This window comes from Anolis carolinensis, chromosome 2, assembly GCF_035594765.1.
Source record: "Anolis carolinensis isolate JA03-04 chromosome 2, rAnoCar3.1.pri, whole genome shotgun sequence".
Classification (NCBI taxonomy): Eukaryota; Metazoa; Chordata; class Lepidosauria; order Squamata; family Dactyloidae; genus Anolis; species Anolis carolinensis.
Window position 1 is genome coordinate 233,708,054 of NC_085842.1, and position 23,526 is coordinate 233,731,579.

The 23,526-nt window shown below is 38.0% G+C and overlaps 1 protein-coding gene across 1 annotated transcript in view; it reads right to left on the reverse strand.

Annotated features, from left to right (window-relative positions):
* adamtsl1 (ADAMTS like 1) overlaps nt 1–23,526 on the reverse strand; it is a 671,866-nt gene that overhangs the window by 540,256 nt on the left and 108,084 nt on the right. Inside the window, exon 2 of the mRNA XM_062971884.1 lies at nt 16,927–17,046. Coding sequence (XP_062827954.1) covers nt 16,927–17,046 — 120 coding nt within the window. The remainder of the gene's footprint in view (nt 1–16,926; nt 17,047–23,526) is intronic.

Below are 23,526 nucleotides of genomic sequence, written 5' to 3' on the forward strand. Positions count from 1 at the left end.
GCTGAGATTCTCAATAAAAAAGCAGCTGCATTTCAATATCAATCATCAATCAATCAATTTATTAATGCTCCGACCAATGGTCATATGCATTCACAGAGACAACATCAAACAAACATCTATACAAAACACTGTAAAATCCAACACTTAAAAGTAGGATGCAAGCAGGATAAAACAGAACATGTAAACATTGTGAGGTGCAGCAAAACAAGTGCAACTTGTGCTGGGAACTGCACACTTACCGGTAAAATGCCAATGTATAAGATCAGTCATTTAAAAAACATAAGAAAAAAATATCAACTAAGCATCTATAGAAATCCTATAAAATTCCACAGTTACAAGCAGGATGCATGGAGTATAAAACAGAGCTTGCAAAATATAACCGGTAAAAAGCCAGTATAAAATAACAGTCATGTTAAAAACTAGATAAAAGCATCCCCAGTGCAGTCGACTGCAATGTCCCCAATCAGTCTTGCTCTGATTTTATTTGCTGCCAAGGTAAAGAGGGAGAACTTATACGTGATTGTGGAGTTGGTATCAGATAAAAGATAGAAGATCTTTTCTTCAACCGTGTTCGATTGTAGGTACCATAGATTAGGCCCTAAGAATTTATTTCTTGGTGTGGAGTATAGAGTGCAGGCAAACAAATAGTGGGGCAGGTCCTCAATTTCTGAGGCCCCGCATACTCATATTCGGCTAGCCAAAGGAGTGCCCGAGTATCTACCATCCAGCACTGCTGAGGGCATGCTTTGGAATCGTAGAGCTGTAAAAGCTTGTCTGAGGTTAGGGAATGTGAGGTTGGTTAAATACATAGCCCTTTCGTGGTCGAATTTGTATAATTTGTACCATGTTGAGAATTTGGAGCTGTTAATAGCCTGTCTGTCCATTTGAATACCTTGGTTATAAATGTATTCATGCAACTTCTCTCTTGAACTCAGGATTGAAGGCTCATGAGACAGGGTAGGGTATATGTTCAGCAATTCCTGATGTTTTGAGCTCCAAAGTTGGCATTCAGATAGATGTTCAAAGCATAGCTTTGGGAAAACCCTAGCTGAGGAATCCTTTATGATTCTCCAATAGTTGTATAGGGAGAAGTGAATGCGGGATCTTATGGAGGGAAAACCAACCTCTGCTCTGACCAAGGCTGCTGGAGTGCCAGGTGGGAGTCTCAGCAGTTTCTTAAGGAATGTATTCTGGATGGCCTCCAATTTTGGTATCTGTGAATCGTCCCATCCCCAGACTGGGGCGCCGTACAGAATCTGGGCAATAACTTTGCTCTGGAATATTTTCAGAGCTGGGGCAACCAGATGGCCCCCTGCTGTGTTATAAAATCTCCAATAGATTTTAGTGCCACTTCTCTGCTATGTTCTATATGGGGCTTCCATGATAAAGTCTCTGAAAAATATACACCCAGATATTTAAATTCCCTGCATTGTTCAATCTGATGGCCACCAATGGACCATCTGAACTGTGAGTATCTTTTTCCGAACACCATCACCTTTGTTTTATTATAATTGATGTTCAGCTTTTCTTTGGAGCAGTATATGCCCAGTTTAGTAAGTAGCCTTCTTAGACCTATTTGGGCGAATGAGACTAACACCATATCATCTGCATATAAAAGAGCAGAAATCTTCTTTGAACCTACTGAGGGTGGCATTTCAATATTAAATACTTTGTATGAAGCAGGAGGTTTGCTATGAGGCAGTGCAAGTGTAGTGTGAAAGACTATATGACCAGGAATAATGGTGACATATGGGAAATGACTCCAAACATAGGGATTTATTAAAACATCCTGGAACACAGAGCAACACCTGATTTCAAATAAAAATGAAACTTAACTGAATAGGCCCAGGATTACCTTGGCCTTTGAAGAGGTAATATAGGCCTCAGCTGCTCTTGCCCCAAACTGTAAACATCTCTTTTTATTTCTCACATAAGGACTGCTAGCACTAAGACCTGTTGAACTTGTCTCATCAATGTATTTAGAGTCAGCCAGTATTTCCCCATGGGTTCTTTCTCTACTTATGTTAACAAGGATGAACATTTTTTGGCTAACTTCTGCTACTGATTATTTGCAGCACTCAGGGTTTCTCCATGAAACTGTAAGCTGCATGCATCAGGGGTAGCAACCCCAGTATTCCTTATATGATTGTATTTCTTGGGATGGAGGTAAAGCAAATCAAAAGCCCCTGACCTTGCTCAACTGTCTTTGAAACAAACTTTCCACATAAAAACATATCAGAACTTGAAGTTAAGTTCACAATGATTTCACATTCTCCAGAGCATGCGAATATATGTGAGCCAAAGAAGAAACTGGCAACACATTACTTCAAACATTATGCGTTTTATGATCACATGAAGCAGATCTGTTATTCTTCACATGCTACAACTAAATGTTAGTAAGACCAATAAACTATCAATTTCATTTAAAAACACATAAGACTTTCATTTTCAAAAATCTATTGGCATTTTAAAATATCAGTATGAAAAACATTAAACTGAATTTTGAAGTCTTCAGTGTCTACCTCATAATTTTCATACCTATAAGAAAAGATCTATTTTTATAATATTTCAATTTTCATTTATATCTAGATCCACAAGTTTGATTCTCTCTCACCTCTTGGGTGGGCTGTAACAACATTAAATTTCATCCACCTAAGGCAAATGCACCCCTTTGAGATATTTGAGGCATGATGATCAGAGACAACAGCATAGAAATCTAAGCAAGGATGACACATTAGAACTAATTAGAGAATTAGACAGCCAAAGACATAATTAAGAAGGAGTAGTCACCATAAATTGTGTAGTCTTGTCAGAGCGCTACACCTATAATTAGGTAAGCCCAGAAGTTCAAAAGCTTTCTCTTCAAATCCATGCTATAATTTTCAGTACCAGAAACATGCTGTCAAGTTGTTGGTATTAAGAAAGTAATCTCTTGCCAAGTAATTCTGGGAAAGAACATTTTAGGAAGCACGGCTCTGCAGTGTAAAAAGCAGAAACTCCATCTACCACATTCAAAAGCTAAGATTATGATTTTTATGGACATACATCTTTTTTGTAAAAAAAAAATGACTTAAGCAGTAAACAAGTTAACCCTTCATTTACAAGAAAATGTGGCTAGTTAAAAGAAGATAGCATTCCCTTTTCTTCTACCCTTCTTTCTCTATTTACCAATACAGCATAACAGTTCAATCAACAAAGGCATGCAATTCCAAAATAGGAACCTATCTTTCCCTAAATCTCTGTTTTTACTTATTATTGTATGCTCCAAGTTGTCTTTCACTTATGGAGATTCTAATGTAGACCTATAACGGCATTTTCTTGCCAAGAGTTCCTCAGAGGAGGTTTCCCATTATCTTCTTCTGAGGTGAAGAGTGTGAGTTTCCCAAAGCCACCAAATGTTTTTCTGAATGTCTGAATGGGGATCTGAAGCCAAGTTTCCTGGAGTCTAGCTCCAGCACTTCAAACACTATATCGCACTGACTGATTTCTTTATTTGTTCTCCACCTTTTCCCAAGACTGGGATTCAAGGCAGTCTACAAAATCAGTGTTCATATTCTTAAACGACACCTACCATCAACCTTTTTACAACACCCAGAGTCTGTATTATACATCTGATGAGGAAAACCTTCCAGATGGGTGACGTTACTCTGCCAGCAACTTCAGACCCCCCCCCCCCATGCCCTATTATCTGACATACCATGGTAGAAATGCACCCCCCCCACACACACACACACTGCTTTTAGCAGCTGCCTGATGACATACAGAAATGTTTAACTGGTGAAGTCTTTTTCTGGCTTGAAGATGAAATGATGAAGAAAGCCCTGCTTGCTAAATTTCTGCATGACAGGCAACAATTAGAATTAAGGTCACATAGCTATAACTAAGGAACCTACAGGGAAGCCACGCTCGATGCCAGCCAAGGTCTTGGCCTCTCCTGAATTCTGCAAGCCAGCAGCTGGGCGTGGAGGCAACCCAAGACTTACTGCTCGCTCTTGTATAAAACTGTTTTCATTATGATGGGTGAACTCCCCTTGTCTCAGTTTGGAGTTTCATCACCAGTTACAAGCCTTTGGTAGAAAACTCTCAGAAAAACAAATTCTTCATTTTCTGACAGTTCTCCCTTGGCTCATAATTGTGTATACAGAGTTACGTTTTTGAGGTCACTTGCATTGAGTTTCACATATAACACTGAAAGGAGAACTTGTTCCAGTCTGTGTACTGCGCAACAGCCCAACTAAGTTTGCAATGTTTGCCCATCTGTAATATTTGAGCAGATGTTTGATGCACTAAGTGCTAGAGAGCCACAAAAGAAAAGCATTATAAGTGTCACAAAGTTTATGAGGATATGAATTGGATATGCTGATATGGAATTCCACATGAAACACAGATGCATGACAACAGAGAGATCAGGAGTCAAATCTTTCTTCCTGATTCTTAATTCTTTAGCTCATTCTTACTGCCTCATCACACCAGAGTATGGATCCACTTTCAATCCGATTTCTGCCTCCTGCAGAATTTTGGGCTTTGTAGTTTGGTGAGGCCCAGGACCTGTCTGGCTAAGCTGTTTAAGCCCCCCCCCCCCAAGTGGATTTAAAGTAGATCCAAACTCTAGTGAGGTCCATAGTCACATCCAGAGATACTTGGTGCTAGGAAACAATGTTAAATGTATAGAGATAAGGCTGCTGTAGTTTTTCAAACATTTCTTCTATTCAAATATAGCATGTTGCTTTGACATATGTATTATACATATTTATGCCTTCCTATCCCAATGTTTGAAATATGTATAGCAAAGGAGCAACTACTACATACTATACAAACTTAGTAGAGTGCCTCATATCCTGCATTTGACAAGTATACATGAGAAATATTTAAGGACTAATAGCATAATTGTACAGTGATGATTAGAGATTCAGTAGTGGAACAATTGCTGCTTCCTAAAGTTTGCCACTTTCTGCTGACCACATAATAAAGTGGAATGAGTTGGTTTTATAGATCCAGTTTTGGCTTCTTCTTCTTTTTTTCTTTTTTTTAATCATACCTGTTTATATCAACGAGTGGGAAAACAACTCCCATCACTCCAGGGTTGATGTAATTGTTTGCCCATTCTAGGAAGCACTGGGGCAAAGAAGATGGGGCTTTTGACCTGCCAGCACAATCATACGCCCTATAAATGCCCTCTTTTTGCTTCCATTGTCCTATTCTCTGTGTGCACGTACAGTGGTTTGCTTTGCATTATATGGAATTATTTTTTTAATTTAAAGTTTATTTGGGTGATTTATTTTGTAATTGTACTGTATTGTATAGTTTTGTGGTTTGCTTTACCTCCTTCCCTCTGTGTGCATGTACAAACAGATATTTTAGAATGTACACCTCTGTCAGGACCCATTGTTTTTGCTTGTTTTATTGTAGAGCACCATATATACCTGAACACTTTGGACAGAGAGGCCAGTGGCAGCAGCCAGTAGTCTCTTTGCTGCCTTTCCATGGGCTGTAGCATTGCTTCATACTTTCAGTACACTGCATTGATGTTTACAGGTATGTATTTCATGTACATAAGGTAGTGAAGAGTAGAGACATCACACTGACAATGAAGGTCCACATAGTTAAAGCAATGGTATTCCCCATAGTAACCTATGGATGCAAGAGCTGGACCATAAGGAAGGCTGAGTGAAGGAAGATAGATGCTTTTGAACTGTGGTGTTGAAGGAAAATTCAGAGAGTGCCTTGGATCACAAGAAGTTCCAATCAGTCCATATTCCAGGAAATAATATGTGACTGCTTACTGGAGGGAAGGATATTAGAGGCAAAGATGAAGTACTTTGGCCCCATCATGAGGACAGGGAAGCTTGTAGAAGAAAATGATGCTGGGGAAAATGGAAGGAAAAAGGAACAGGGGCCAACCAAGGACAAGATGGATGGATGGCATCCTTGAAGGGACTGGCTTGACCTTGAAGGTGCTGTGGGTGGCCATGGCTGACAGAGAGCTCTGGCGTGGGTTGGTCCATGAGGTCACGAAGAGTCAGAAGCAACTGAAGGAATAAAGAAGAAAGATGTTTTCAAATTTTGTCCAGATCACTTGAGAATGATACAATTTGTGCAACATGTCAGTTTTGCTTTACACACATGGGACATAGTAGTCTTATATTTTCTGAGAACAGCAAATTTACAAGACTCATCATAATCAAACCAAGTAAGTAGTACCTCAGGAATCTGAAGCAGAAGAGTGAGGCACCATTTTGTCTCCTGAGTTCATTTGAATCACAACTGTTGTATATCACTGGGGAAGGTCAACTTCTTTTGCCAAGCTTGTGAAATAACCAAGACAATCGACAATCTTAGCATAGAATTCAGATGCCATTGCATTCAAATTTGGAAAAACACAATACAACTCCCAAATCTGTGGGACCGGTAGCTACAATTTCATTTATCCACATCCAGCATACTATGTCATCTCTAGGTATTTTCTAGGTCCCCCTGTGTGACTCCATAGCATTCTTTGGCCATATGTCCTTTATTTAAAGAGAGTTTGCTTTTTATCCATGATTTTATGTATCCGCACAATGTCTGTGAACGTATGCCCTGCAGATATAAGGGTTGCACTATACTTGCAACACAAAACTATTATTCCACTAGGCACAGCAGAAATTTTAATATTCCTTTTATGTTATGCTTTCCGAGAAGACTGGAAAAGTCACACTGACAACAATATGGAATGAGGAGGGACACATATGCCATTATAACAAGAAAGGAAAGGAAAGGGGAAAGGTTACATCAATTCTATGTCAATTTTTGGTTCTTCTTCCAACAAAAGAGTGACGAAAGCCTTCCTGGAAATTTGTATGAGTGTGTGGAAATGATAGCTGGTGAAGCTGCTGAGACCCCATTATTTATATAATCATTTGATAATATGCCCAAGTATTTTCTTTCCTGCTGTGTAATAATGGACAAAATTACCTACTTCTCTCTATTTTATGCCAAAGATTCCACTACTGTGTGTGGCAGTTCTAAGAAGGGGAATATCAGCTCTTTACAGCAACTATATCATAGTTTTCCATTGCCCTTTGTTAAGTACTGAGGTCATGTTACACAAATTGAAAATAGATTTATCAGCAGCAAGACTCGTGCCAAATATCATTTTTAATCTTTATTACTTTATTTATAAGTCTTTGAAAAACTCTTATCTTCAAGTTCATGAAGGTGTAGTATTTCTAACAGAGGGAAGGAATAATCAGACTTATTAAAGTGAACTTAATCTTGCAGCTACTGGCTTATCTCATGCACATATTAATTTGATTGTTTTAACATTACCCTATAATGTATAAGGATCAAAGCAAACAACATATACAAAATGCTGAGATTTCACAGTATATCTAATGCTCGTTTGCACTTCTAAAATACATTATTTTACAATGACCCAAAGGATGATAAATGGGACTAGACCAAAAGAATGATAAATTGAAGTATTCCTGTCTAAACATAATTTGTGCCAATCTATATTTCAGTGAGCAAAAAGTTACAATAGATTCAATATGAATACATTAACTAAAATGGACTTTTCCATTACAATGTCCACCAAATGTAACTTTCAGGACAATATGAGACTGTGAAGAAGTACATTTTTGGACTACGACTAAATTGAGGTTCAGGGAGTATTCATCCAAAATTTTCAGCTCTTTGTGAAATCCAATGTTGGTTAAAAAGCACATCTCCAAAAAGCAGATTTTCAAAGCTTTGGGAAATCATACAATTGTAAAAAAATTCTTGAAATGAACACATAATTTGACTATAATTTCAGGACAGGTTTAAGAATTTAAAATTAGGGGATAAGGATGATTTCAATTATGTCAAAAATGTGAATAAAGAAATATAATTTGCAGGGGAGGGGGAGTGGAACCCAGAGATGAGCATCTTTGTCTGGCTAACATGTTAAAGCATGAAATGTGCATAGTTTCCTTCTCTTTCATGCCTATCTTACTCCAAGGGTTTTTCCTCTTACTTGGCTGTTTTAAGAAGCCATAGGGATGAAACATCAAGTGATGTATGTAAAATATAAATATCTGGATAAAATTCAAACTGACATACAAAACCTAGCACTTCTGTCACTCTCAATTATGTGTAAATAATATTATATCTTACACATCTTTACTGTAAATTGAGGTAGGGGCACAATCAGACTACTAATCAGAGTTCACGTTTTTCCAGTGGAAGGAGACAAATAAGAAGATGAGATATTCATTACTAAGAAATGGGATTTAATTTAATTCAAATCTAATTTTGTTTAGATGACAACAGAGGTTTGAGTGTTGGACTATAATTCTGGAGAATAGGGTTTCTCTGACCTTGCTCTGCCATGAAAACCTACAGGAAGATCCTAGACAAATCACACACTCTCAACAATGAATTGAAGATAAACAAAAACAACAAAAAAGTTATTTTAACAAGTCAAGCACTTCAAAGACAATATTAGGAAAATGACATAAATCTAATTCAAAATGATAAACTATTAAAATGATATAAATATTAAAAAATAAAGTATACATTGGTTATAGTCAAACCTTTTCTATTAAGCACTATCTACAGTGCTTCATCTGGCTCTTTTCATTTTCATTGCAAAATATTCATTATTAACAGGCATGGAAACAATACGGTTTGTGAGACTAATTTTGCAACCCTTGAAATACCATGTCTCCCCATCTAATTTTTTCTGATTGATTTTTCTTTTGGCCAACCTGTCTGCAATACCAAAACTACAAAAGAATATGAGGATTTTGGCCACCTTGTCCCCACTACACCTCTAATCCTGGAAAAATCATAAAAATAGACTATTTAAGGTGAACCTGAAGTGATGAGACATCTCCTGAGGCATGCCATGAGCAGTTAAGTTAAACTAAGTAATAAGTATATTTGACATTCAAAACTCTGCCACTGATTGAAACTATATGGGCAGTACTCTGTTTAGCTAGATTGTGCCTGATACTTCTTATACAAAATGTAAAGAGCATGAGTATGTATTAAATTACTAAAGTATTATAAAGTCTGTCCCTAAAGAGATCCTACCTAGTCTTCCCATTGTATGATACACAGCCAAATTGTAATCCATGGATGCTGTCTTCCCCATCATTGCTTAAGCCTACACCCCATTGCTTGGGTGGTTGATGTGGTGGGAGCTATGCTTGGGATAATGCCAAATATACTATCTCTATGAAGATAGTACAAACAGCTAGCCAGTCCCCCAGAGACTGGCGTGTCTATGTTGTGCTGCTTGACTTGTTCCACCAAATTCAGCTTCTGAGATGTATTTTTATGTGTATGTATTTTTAGATGTATGTATTTTTATCCTTTACTATTTTATCTTGTAAATCGCCTAGAGCATCTTGGATGGAGGGCGATTAATAAGTAATTAAATGATGATGATGATGATGATGATGATGATGATGATGAGACAAGCCTTACTGGATATTCATGTCAGGGCCTTCGACTGCAGAAGCCCTCTTTGCAAGTTGTTTGTTTTGTGGCATTGCCTCTCCTAACTTCCAGCTTGTTGACAGCTTACAATATTTCTTCTGGGGAAACCTTGCTTCTAGTAATGACAGCTTTGTTTTTGCCTACTGTATCTTCTTAGCCCTGGATGGAATCCATCCTTGTAAGGAAGTGTTCCTAAATGTTGTCACTGTGCCTGAGCTGAGAAGGTCCTCACTCCTTCTTGACTGTCCCAAACCAAGCAAGAGGTCTGTGATGCCTAGGGCACCTTTGGCCCCGGACCCTGTAGCCATTACTGTCCAGGACGAAGAAGACTTTGGTTTTCTCCCATGTCAGCAAGATTCAACTCCTTTCCAGATGCCTCATGTTGACATCTCCGAGCCAGAGCCAATTAAGGATGCCCTTGAAACTGTGCCGGCTCTCCCAGATTCTCTGGAAGGTTTAGTGTTTGATCGTAGGGCATTTGTGCAAACAGAGAGATTGCAAAGTCAAAGCTTGCAGAGAAGCGCCAGATTAGCGGAGTGTGGTGACTATGATTAAGCCCTGTTCTCTTGGGAAGAATTTGGGAGTTAGACACCTGGCGCGGTGACTGTGACAAGGTCAGTTCTCTTGGGAAGTTTTTGGGAATCAGGCACCTGGTTTGGGGGAGCTTATGAACTTCAATAAAAGTATGGCATTGAGAACTTTCCTTCGTGGTGTCAACTTTACTTCTGATTAGGAAGCATCATCGTCTCTAGCTCTTGGAATCCAAGTGGCTTGAAGGTGTGCTACTCTTGAGTAGACCGGGTGCCGGTCTACCTCCTTGCCCAAGTTTGGACTGCGTTTCAGCTCCTGTTCATCTAGTTCATACCTTGCTTTGAAATCCTGCTTTTGGACAATTACTCCAGAGAACTCTTATTGCCTCTTTGATCCTTTTCCCCACTCAATACTCGAGCCGAGTTTGAGTGTGTTTCGGTTTCTGGACTTTGGACTTTAATATTGGACATAAGACTTTCACTTATTGGACTAATTTTGATCTTTTCTGAAAGGTCAACTGCTTATTCAACTTTGCTGCTTATTTCCTTTTGGAACTTTATTTGCTTTAATAAAGATATTATTTTGTTATTGGTCTCTGTGTTGGTTTTCAGTGCTCTCACTGCCTAGGGGTGTAACAAAGTCCTGTGATATTGCAAATGTACAGCTTTGCACAGCTCTCCTTCAATTCCCAGCCACAGGTGAGTTTTTATTCTTGCATTGTATCCTTTATCATTAACTTTCCCTTCACAAATATTTCTAGATGCTCCCGGACTCCCTTCCTTCCAACTTTTTGCCTGACCCTTTCCTAACACTTAATTTCTTTTTATGTGGGCTTCGTGATTTTTTAAAAAATATATGTGATACATACTACTATCCCTACCTACCCACCCCAGGCACCTGGTTAGACAGCCAACCAAGATATTCCTGCTGAAAAGAAAATTACACTACATAGCTTGGAATTCAAGTTCTACATTTGCCAAAATTATCTTGTGACTGGGTCTAGTTCTGGAGCTGGCAAGAAGAAACAGAGGCAGTCTTCAGAAAGACAGAGCAATTATTCTTGCCCACACCGTGGAAATTACCTTCTCCTGATAATTATGAGCATGGTTCAGTCATAGCCAAACAATGGAGATGACAGTTTGTCCATGACTACCAATTATACAGTGACCTGACTCTGAAATCTGAAGCATATCTTCCGAATAAAGTTAATATGCTTCTTTGTGACTTCATCAGCAAATACTTTTCTTGGTCAGTATACTGCTGATAGCAATATAGTAAAAATGGTGTTGCTTCTCAATTCTGAACTTAGATTAAACATTTCTGAGCCATTAAATATGGAAATATGTTTACAATATGGATCACATAAATATTTGTATTTAGAAGAATAAATTACATTTTTATTTAAATTGATTAAAGGTAAAGGTTTCCCCTGACGTTAAGTCCAGTCATGTCTGACTCTGGGGGTTGGTGCTTATCTCCATTTCTAAGCCGAAGAACCGGCGTTATCCATAGACACCTCCAAGGTCACGTGGCCAGCATGACTGCATGGAGCACCGTTACCTTCCCACCGGAGCGGTACCTATTAATCTACTCACATTGACATGTTTTCGAACTGCTAGGTTGGCAGAAGTTGGAGCAACAGCGGGCGCTCACTCCGCTCCCGGGATTTGAACCTGGGACCTTTCGGTCTGCAAGTTCAGCAGCTCAGTGCTTTAAGACACAACTTCTCTGGGCTATAAATGTGGTTTTTCTCATTTAAAAATGAAGTAACTGCATTTGGAATGATACATCATCAGTCTAGATGCACGTCATTTGCTTATAAATATTCTTCTCACAATGCCTCTCAAACTGTAGTTATTTTTCTTCCCATTCACATATTTCTGTTAATTAAATAGAATTAAGTGTTGTCTTATTGTTTCTCTGCTGCTGATATTCCTCTGATACTGCCTTGAGATACTGGATGGCATTGGCTGCCTCTCTCCTGTACAGTCAAGCAGGTGTAACATGAATAGTGTCAGTCACATATTACGTGAAATGACATTAGCTGGAATGATCATAGAAGGGAGAGAGGAAAAGAAGGAGCGATTCCTTTTCTCGTCCTCCCCACCCTTCTGTATCACTCTAGCACCCCAATCACTCAATCCACATGATGAGTGACTGGCTTGACATAAGTCAGGCCTGCTGAGCACCACTAAGATGAGGACGGGAGGGGGTCAGTAAAATTAGCCATCCAATAGTGTCAGATGAGGTTCATTGCCACTGGACGGTCAGGACTTTCTTCTACCTCTGTAGATGTTGGGGGCGAGGGAGTGAATAATCAAAACCATCCTGGGCTGATTCCTCATTCACTACTCTTAATGTGATCCAGGATTAATTCTCCTTGAAAAGCTGCCCCCAACTGCAACTTTGTAGATCTTTCTGAAAACTAGATAAGATGCTTCAAAGGGCTATGTAGCTACTGCTTCTATCACAAATTGTCTGATTATTTATCATCCTGATTCAGTGATTCAGGGTTAAATAATAGCTTTTTAAAAAGTTAACTGTCTGGAATGTGTTTTTTGTCATACTATTTTCTATAATGCCATGAAATCACACTTTTCAACTTAATACTAGATAAAGGTAAAGGTTTCCTCTTAATATTAAGTCTAGTCGAGTTTGACTCTGGGGGATGGTGCTCATCTCCATTTCTAAGCCAAAGAGCCAGCATTATCCATAGATGCCTCCAAGCTCATGTGGCTGGCATGACCGCATGGAGCACTGTTATCTTCCCGCCGAAGCAGTACCTATTGATCTACTCACATCTGCATACTTTCAAATGGCTAGGTTGGCAGAAGTTGGAGCTAACAATGGGAGTTCACCCCATGCTGCGGATTCGAACTGCCGACCCTCCAGTTAGCAAGTTCTGCAGCTTAACGGTTAAACCCGCTGTGCCACCCCACCCCAACTTAATAGTAATTGAAAAAATGTTTACAGCTATCTTGGAAATAATTAAATATGAAGCTTAAAATATTTCACAAATTAAAGTTCCTTCATTTTTAAAATTTTCTGACCATGGGTTTGTAATATTACTGACATTCTAGTATCTTTGGGTAAACAATATATTTGTGTACACTTGGAATTCTAAGCTAATAAAATCTGCAGATGTTTGCTCTCTTAATGCTTTCCTAATAATACTTTGATAAACTTTTCAGAGCAGTTTATAAATATACCATATATACTAAGATCAAATGTTTACCTTTTTTGGCTAAATTACATAGTCAAAAGTGAGGTGCACATTGGATTTGATGATATGTTAGAATTGCGTACATAAACCTCCCTGTGCCCCTCTAACAGGCAAACTCACCAGCCATGGCCTCATGGAGGGGATGGCTTCCCTCCCCCTTGGTTTTGAAGGTCTCATGATTGAGGTCTTAATTGGGAAGCCACCACCAATCCATCAGGCCAAGCCTGGTGGGTTCGCTAACCTCAGCCTGATGGAGGGGCATAGCTTCCTCTCACCTGCCAGTTGTTCTGAGATGGGCAGCAGAAAAACAGAAAAACAGGCAAGGGGAAGCTGTGCATTACATTCAACAAATGTTGTTTTTTTGCAATGTGTACCTTCAAACCTGAGGTGCACATTACAACCAATGGCACATTATACTCAAGAAAATACGATAGTTGACCAAAGAAACACCTTTACATGTATGATTGATAGTATGAGTAAAACTATATCTACCTAAAGTTACCTATGGTGCAAATCGAACTACTGTATTTACTTGAATCTGTTGCTCACCTTTTTAAGATAAATCGCCTTGCCAAAATTAAGGTGCAAGATTTGCATTATATGGTAATCTTAGTGCTGAGCCAAAAGCCAAAGGGAAAGCTGCTTCAAGACCTGGGGCTCCTATTTGAGAGATGTCATCTCTAATTTAATGGCATGGTCACAATACTATGCAATCTTAGGCCTCATTGGTTTGGTGAAGCACCAGTATTCTATGGCAGAGAAGGCCCAAGACCTTGTTAAACTACAGCACTCACTACTCAATAGCATTGAACTAAGACAGTTATAGTGGATTAATTCTACAGCATCAATGCACCTCAAGGTTTTCTTTTCCATTGCTGGAAGCGTTGGTGGTCTAACACTTTTGTTTTTAAAGAGGAAATTCTAAGAAGGCAGCAACTGTAATGCTGCTGTGCATTATATTCATCAGCAAATACATTTTTTTGTTTCAGGGTTTTGAAAATGGAGGTGCACATTAGATTCTATGGTGCATTAGATTCACATAAATACGGTATCCCCAGGGATTGTGGAGTTAAAAAAAACCCAGCTACTCTTTTGCATACAAATTCCTCACAGGATTTAGTACAGAATAAGTACTAGGACACAGTTTTGTACACAATTAGAACAAGGACACAGTTTTGATGTTAGGTAAGTAGGAAACATTTAAATTAGAAAACTGTTAAAATGTTTGTTACTTCTAAATTGAACCAGGTAAGATTTATGGATTGCTTCTTACCTGATTGAATGTAAAAGTAACAATCGTGTATACATTTTCAATTAACTTGATTATTTAATGCCCTTTTCTAACTGAAATACAAGGTGTGCATTACCACAATTTTAAAGAAACAGTTCTTATCAATAATACTATATTGAATGGTAATATAAACTACTCACTGAAAATGAATACTTTATAAGGTAGTATCACTACAGAGTACTTGTAGTCAGACACAAGACCAAGAAAAAGGGCCAAATCAACAAAACAGATACAAAGCTTTACAAAGAGGTTGCCTGTTAGTCTAGGCAAAATGGCATAGTGGCACTTGATACACATTGATTCAGGCTGCACATCATTAATCACAGTGAAGTTAATTGTATAATCTTTACAAAGAATCTTTATTGTTTTGGCAGCAGAACATTGCTGATCCTACATGCAACTTTCACTAATGAATTTATACACTCAGTTAAAACAAAGTGTTGATTTTGCCCGATACATGAACTTTTTGGGTGGGATTGTGAGAATCCTAGAGATGGTTTGCTGGAAAGCAGATTAATTACGACAAACACAAAGAACTGTTTAATGTTCCCATCGTCTTCTGTTAACCAGTCTTCTTTGACCTAAGCAAGATTTATCTGACGGATCCACTTAATTTCTCTAACACTCTAGCCAACTGTTTTTCCCAAATTATATCATACCTCACATTAGAATTACATTAGAAAACATTTTGTTTTACTTCACAAATAGCAGGAACACGGTTTGTAAACAATAAAAATGTCAGTTTATCACTAGAGTTGCCAGGTCCCTTACTATGAGGAATGTCCCTTATTTGAGAAATAGAAAACCTGTCCTATATTGGGCTGGCAGGTGCACCTTATTATAAGGGATGCTCCTTATTTGAAGGATAAAAAGCTTTTTATTTTATGTAGACTGAACAAGATGCAAAAACGTCTTGGTTTTTAAGCATGGATTCTTAATAAAGGCAGAAATGTATACATCATGTAATTTATGGATGAAGACAATATGCTAATTTCATTTAGAAATACATTGCTAAATTAATTGAAATCAAAAGCTTCAGTTGGTATTTCAATAGAACATAAACATGTTAATAACTATTTCCGGATACTCAATCCTAAATGTCTCTTGTTGCTATTTTGGAAACCTGGCAACATTATCACACAGGCATTAAAGAAAAATAAATTTTGATTTCCTCAAATCTTGTTGGCATGAATATTTCAATAAATTAGTGTGCACCCCAGAATTGGCAATGTGTGGGTATTATTTAACCTGCTTTGCACTCCTTTAGCTAACTCGCTGCCCTAAGGCATGACAGTAAACAGTGTTTTGTCACAAAGAAAATCTGCACATGGAAGGGAGGAAGGCAACATCTTGTCTCAAGCAACAATTTTGAAAAAGCCACTGCCTCAACATACAGTATACCGAAGGAAATAATGAGCTATTGTTCTGACTGCTATACTTGAGTTCTTTTTTTGGCTAGCTACAAAAACGTTATTCCATCAGCAAGACTCTGCCCATCCTTAAATCATCCTGAGGATATGATCAGTTAAATAATGAAAAGAAAATATGGTTAGGTTCCTCCCAAAAATACAGTTGCCAGTAAAATTCCAGAAAAACAAACATTGAAAAATATGGACCAGAAGTTTTGATTTCAGAGTAATGATTACTGAAATAATCCCTGTCATAAACACTTGGCTCACTGGAGTTAATCCTAGCTGGATTTATCTGCTCTAGAACAGAAGTGATACATAGTAATACATTAACAAAAGACACAAAACTTTTTTTAAATGCTGCATTATATTGCCACTTCTAGAGTTGGAATGGAAAGGACTATTCCCCTCCAGGTATTGTCAGACTTCGACTTGTAGTATTCCTTACCAATGACAATACTGATTAGAGTTTGTCTGGGCATATAGTCCAACAGAATGGTTTCTTCTTCCAGTGGGACCTTGGAGTCAGAATATCCAAGACTTATGGAACAGTATCACTCCTTTATATTTAAAATAACCTTGTACTGATGCATTAGTTCCACTCCATCCTTTGTTTGATTATCTTTCTCTCTTATTGGCTTTGAGCCATGCTAGCCAGCCTCAAAGGTGCCACAGAACTCTCTGATATCCTGACTTCCCAGTAAAGAAGCCAGAGTCGAATGCAATTACCCTCTTGTTTATTGGCTCTGGGGCCCATGTAGCCTTCAGCTAGTTCGATTTTCCTTCAAAAATACTCCAAATCAAATATGTCTATTATTGGGAGTACCAGGTTGAGAGGAAGCAAGAAGTGTCAGCCAACAAAAGCAATTCCAAACATGGGCTGAGTTCCTATTATTCCTAATGGCTCTGAATCCTCTATCTCACCATTTAGAATATAATATATAAAAATTTGCCAATGGCTACCTGTTATGTACAACATACACAAAATAAATATAGGACAGTCTTACCGTATCTTCAATTTTGTGGTTATTCAGTAAATCCGAAAGGAAATCTTCATTGAGGCTCTCTCTCCTTATTAATGTAAACTCACGTAGAAAAACAGCTCCTTGATTCTGCTCTCCACCAGCCTAGAAATGTAAGACAGCAACATTAAGAATAGTAATCCTTTAGTTTTGTTTGCATTATCATCAAAAGATGGGCCAGTATGTGTTTAATACTACTTATTTATTTACACATAAATCCTCTACCAGAAAAAAAAACCTCAAGAATAACGTACACATCCATCAAAAGCAGGGAATGAAAGGGGAAAATGGAGTCTTGTGGCCTCATTTGTTTTCAAGTATTCAATCTACTTTATCAGATCCACTGATAGAATACAGTATTCAAGAAAATATCATGCTGTATTTTAAAATACAAATACTATATACTCTTTACAGCATAGATGGAAACACAGTGCTACAAACCTTACTGCCACCAATGTGTTTGCACATTTACCCAATTTGGGTACCTCCTTCACAGGATCTTATAATAATTCCAGCAAGATCAGTGATGCATTTGGTTGTTTATTCTACAATGTGATGTAAGCATTTGCCAGCAATGCCTTCTGCATTTTACATAAGACAAACAGAACAGTCCCTACAAAGATAATACATGAGCACAAATTTAATGTCAGAAATGGCAAAACTTCAAACTAGTATCAGAACTAGGGACATAACTCTTCGCTAATTTTTTTCTTGAAGGAATCAATTTTAACAATTTACTATTGTGAAAAAGTCTTCAAAAATTAGTTTTTAATGCCTATTCATAATTTAGGCTTATTGTTCAAACATGATTATTTCATATAGAAAACAGATGTTCTGCTCATAAAATATTTGTACACACAAATACTGTCTTCTGGGCAGAAAATGCTGACTTCTGAATGGGAAATGGTATTTTCTATGTTAACCAAATTTAATGCACAATTAAATGCAAGATCATCATCAGTCCAAGATTTGTCTTATCGGAATTTCTCAATATGTGAGAAACATATTTTGTTATAATTTTCCCAATATTTTTCTCCAGGACATGAAGTCCGATTTCATTGGTGATGTGGCAGGACAAAAATATATTTCAAGGGAAGGTCAGAAAAGGAAACTGCAAAATCCCAATCTATTAGCAGAGTCCTAAACAAAAATAATGGCTTTTTCCTATAATTTCTCAACTGGTTTGTCTCAGAGGAAATGTAATAACTCAGAAAGAGAGAGGGAACGTGCGGGAGAAGAGAGAAATAGCAATTGCCAGAAGTAAAGATTAGGCCCCTGTCACCCTCAATTAGGGATTCAAGGAGCATTCAAGGTTTTATACCTGATTGTAGAATGGAAATAATATTGTTCATGCCATTCCCAAAGATTAACAAAAATGCATGCTCAAATTTATTTGACTCTACAGTGGGCCTTTGGTATCTGCTTATGTGTCATTGCAGGATTCTTAGTGGATACTAAAGTAAGTGGATGCTCAAATCCCATTATATACTATCAAGGTTTGCTATTTGGAATTTTTGAAAAAAATATTTTTAAGTCATGAATTGTTGAATTTGTGGATGCAGAATCCATGAATATGGAGAGCTGATTGTATTTGAATGTGTTTCTATAGCTCGGTAAACGTATGTAACAAATATTCTGTACGTATGTAGCAAATACACAAAGTATTAGTAGCTTCTATATTTTTGTTTTATTTACTCCATTTCTATATTGCTCCTTATCACAAGATCTTTGGGCAGTTTACCATAACATCAATTGGAACATTTTAAAATATAGGGCAAAACATGTAGAATAATACACATAATTGAATCATTATGTAATAACTGTATAAACTTGGTATCAAAGGGGAAAAAACAGTGCCAGGCTGACCTTCAAGGGGAGGGCATCCCACAACCAGGCTTTGGCCAAGAAGAGCTCCTCCCATATTATATTGTAGAATATAATGCTAGTTCACATCTGCTGTTTTTGAAAGTAAAGTTTTTAGAATGCCAACGTACACAATCCCAAACAATGTTTTCATGTAAACTAATTTAGACTTAACTTTGAGTGTTGGACTATGACTTTGGTGACCAGAGTTTCAATTCCTGTTTGGTCATGAAAATGTACTAAGTAACTCTTTCAGAAGAAGGCAGCAGCAAGCATTCTTTGAACAAATCTTCCCAAGAAAACACAATGATAGCATTATCTTAGAGTCACCATAAATAAAAAAATAATTGAAGGCACACATCTTCTACATCAGGCATGGGCAAATTTCAGACCTCCAGGTGCTTTGGACATCAACTCCCACAATTCCTACTGGCTGTGTGTTTTAGATTTACAGGATCTTTAGCCCTCTCTACCAAAGAGTGCTGATAAGTCTCTAAATTAAAAATTCTATGTTTCCACAATATTGAGCCATAGCAGTTAAAAAGATGTCAAAGTGCATTATTTCTACAATGTAGATGCTTCCAAACTCTGAAATTAAACTATAAAACCAAAATACTACTCAATAAAAGATATTTAACATTTGTGTCTGTAAGGATCCAGTATTTTTACATGAAGAATTAGTACTGAGTGCAGTTTTTGCATTTTAGCAAGAGACTTGGATATAAATCATCTGAGGAACAAAGGGGAGGGACTGAGAAAGAAATAATTAAAAAAGGGTGGATGGAAAGTCCAAGGTCTCACAGCACAGAATAACCTGAATTTTACATTTCTTAATAAATTGGAGAGAGCTTATATCAGCAAAAGCAGTGGGACTAGGGACCCATTTGGCCCTTTTGAGTGCACTAAACACTGCTGTAAAATTAAAAGTTAAAATCGTATTACTGCTATTAGACAAATATGACTTTAGGAGTGCTGGGGATTTTTAGAAACACATGCAAAGACCCTGCACTATATGGTTAACAATGTGGTACACGCCCAACTGCATTACATAAGGATCACTGCACCATAGCAACAATGAGTACAACATGATTCAGGTGGGAATTCAAAAATACCTCGAAATGGGAAAGTGCCACAGAAAACTTCCAGCTGGAAAAGTGGCAGCTGTGGTCAGTGCTAAAAAGCAACAGGACTATCCCCTTCTAAGCACAACTATAATAATTTAAGTGACACTACTTGCATTTAATAGAAACCCCACTGCAATTTAACAGGTGATTTTCAATGCTGAACACTATGCAGATGTGCAATAGTGATCAGCTTTGGGGGAATGCTGGGGGAAAGAAACAAGGGACAGACATTATTCTCCAGAGATTAAATCAAGCATACTATTTCTGTCGGGGAATATATTGCATCCTACCACATTACTGTACTTTAAAAGTTTGAGCACCTGAAAAAACAAACACACCACCCTATTTTTATATCAGGAGATGTTGCTATTGAATTGCTACTTTTTTTGGAACAGAAATTGGTTCCATTTTGTTTAAAGTCTCTGTATTTCCTGTACCATTTTATCCCTCCAGTAGCAGCAGGGATACAGCAGACTTTAAACTGTAGACTTCAAATAAACCCTATTGCTAAACTAAACAGTAAGTTTCCCCCATTCTTTATAATACCATGCCTTAATATGTACTCTGCTCTTTCTTGTGGTATATATCCTTTATTTTCACCCATTGTTGCACTGAGTTACAATCCCTATTATGTCACTATTCTGACCTCTCTGTAAAGTGTATATCATCATAGCACCACAACCAGAGCAACACTTCTGACCATCCATGTCATCATTCTATCTGGCACGCTGCAGCTGGTGAAAATGATAAGAAATGCCCCTAAACCTTCTTGGATTCATCTTATGCTGATATTGGTCTAAAACAGTGGTTCTCAACCTCATCTAAAAGGTTCTTTATCCCTACTAAAGCATAGTACTACAGAGTACAATAAGGGATAAGCAGAGTAATGGAGTAAAATAGAGCAATTTGCAGACCTCCTTAAATAAAGTCCAGCCTCAGAAACAAGCACGTTAGCAGAAAACTTTGTTCTGTTAAGACAGAGCTACTTTCTAATGTCATTTAATACCTCAGGTGTCTGCTAGCAATATTAAACACACAGCTTAGAAGAATTACTCTTTTAGAGTACAAACTCTTTGAATCCCTTAGCACTCTAATAGACACCCTTCACCAAAATGTAATTTTTCAAGCTCTGGTTAGATGGTAACAAGGCTGTCACTTACAGTAGAAAACACTGACCAACACACATTTTGGTGCCTCAAATATTAGTCCTACTTCTGGGTATTGCTGACCTACTGGCACCACCTTTCCCTTATCAGCAATAGGTTTGGAAATATAGATAATAGGACATCTACTAGTCAGTCACCATCTGCTCACCCATAGAAAATCATGGAAACCATATCTAAGAAACTAGAGCTGATGCAGCCTATCCAATGCAATTTTCTGAATCACTGCCCCAAATAACCTCAAGAACAGGCCTAATAACCAAGAAACCAAAATAAACGTGTTAGGCTGTGCAATTTATTAACAAATGCATATTCTCATTCTTAACGCGAAATGCAATGATTTTATAGACCTAATGGTATTGATTTGTATTTTTGCCCCTAGTCGGCATTTTTATTAATAAATAAAACTAAAGGCTATGTCCAATATAGTTTTCTCACCCAGCGGCTGTATCCCTCAACATGGTTTATCCACTCTGGCATTCTGTAAACACCTTCAATTCGTTATTTTCCAAGGGCAAACTATGGACCTAATCAAATTTATTCTTGGATTTGTCACGGAATGTGGTAAATCCAGCATGGGGCATTGAGAACCCATTGCCCAGCACCCCGCACCACCCACCTTGCCCCTAACCCCATCCCATGGGAGAAAGTGTTGCCACCCGGCTTCCCCCTGTTGTTTCTTATGAAACACTAGCTGTGCCTGGCCACGCGTTGCTGTGGCAAAGTCTGGTGGCATGGGAAATAAAGTATTGAGGTGGTAGTTAAGGTAAAGGGTCCCCTGGGCTGAGTGGGTTGCTAGGAGACCACGTGAACAGAGCTTAGCCTTCTAACTGGCAGCAATTGGATAAAAACAATTATTCCTCTCCCTCTAATTAGGACTTTATTTTTCTTTTCTTTTTGTTTTCTTTTGTTTTCTTTTGTCTTTCAACCTAGAGGCATGGTTGTGCTGTCAATTTTCGAGGTTGTGGGGTGTTTACTTTTGTTGTTTTGTCCGCTGCCGTGATGCCATCACTCTTTTATATATATAGATGGGAAACCTCTTGTGTTGCCACCATGGCCCTTTACCATGCTGCCACTCCAATAGAGGCACACAGTCCTGCCAGAAGTTGATCTAAGTCATGTGATGGAAGCTGGCAGGCTCTGTGCCTCAACTGGAGTAGAAGTGTCTTACAATGGGCAATATTACTCATCTAATGATGTTATATCTTGCAGGGAGAATCCAAGATTCCTACAAACAGTGTTTTTCTTCATAGTGGGAAAGAGCTCTGGTGCTTTTATACCCATTTCTGATTTCCTTGGGTCTAATATCAACAGAGAGTGACCAGCATATGCCTGGTATGTTTAACACAAAGATGTAGCTGATACGATGTTTATGATTAAAAGGGGTAATATTTCTTTTGATTGTGCAGGAAAGGAGCATGAGTGATATAAAATGAGTATTAATTGCTCATTATAATGGTGTCATTTCTCTGAATGACTAAAAGAGTAAAACAGCTTTGTCTATTTCTACATTCACAGAAATATCCTGTTGCTATATCTCAGGCCTCTTGTACAGCAAAGTTACTTGGACAAGGAATGACTTCCTGTTGGGTCTCCAGATGTGTCCGCATTGCTGCTTGCTGCCAAAAACACTTGCTGATTAGTACTGCTGTGTTGCTTCAAGCCAGGGTGGGTTTATTTTCATTAAAAAGGGAGATGGGGAGGGGCAGAAAAACACAAATGTTGCTGAAAAGGGCCCAAACATTATAAAAGTCACATTTACACTATGCTGAAAAGTTCCAAAAGAGACTATTAAGACAGAGATATTACTGAACCATACAAAGTACTGAGTAAAAAGAAAATTATTATATGAAGTATCTCAAGAATACTTACTAACAAGAATAAAAGAGCATGAAATTCTGCTTTTACTCAGCATATTAATATACAGTTTGACCCCTGTATCTATGGGACTGCTACCCATGATTTCACCCATCTATGTCTGACAAAATATGTCCTCCTTAGGAATTTTCTAGGTCCTCCAGCTGATTTTATTGTACACTTCTAACTTACCACAAATTTGCCCTGAAGGACTGAGCAGATTCCTAGGGTTCACCTACATGAGCCAAATGAATCACTTTGTGAGTGAATAGTCTTCATGGCATCCACATGATGTACAGGTTCCATTTGCCTTAATACAGGAAAAAGCTGCTTAAGACATCCATGTCTCACATAAATAAAATTTTGCCAATGTGCCAGTGTGAATAGGTGGATCATTTCCTATTTCTAAGCAGTGAGGTGATTCAGCTAGATATGGGGATTGGGATTCCAGAGCCTGGAGGGCCTGGGAGAGCAGGGGTGAGGAGGGGGGGGTTCTTTCACTGAGGAAAATGAAGGGATTTTAGATCAAGCTTCTGTCTGTGAGACAGGGCTTGAAAGTCCAAGCCAAGATAGCTTGC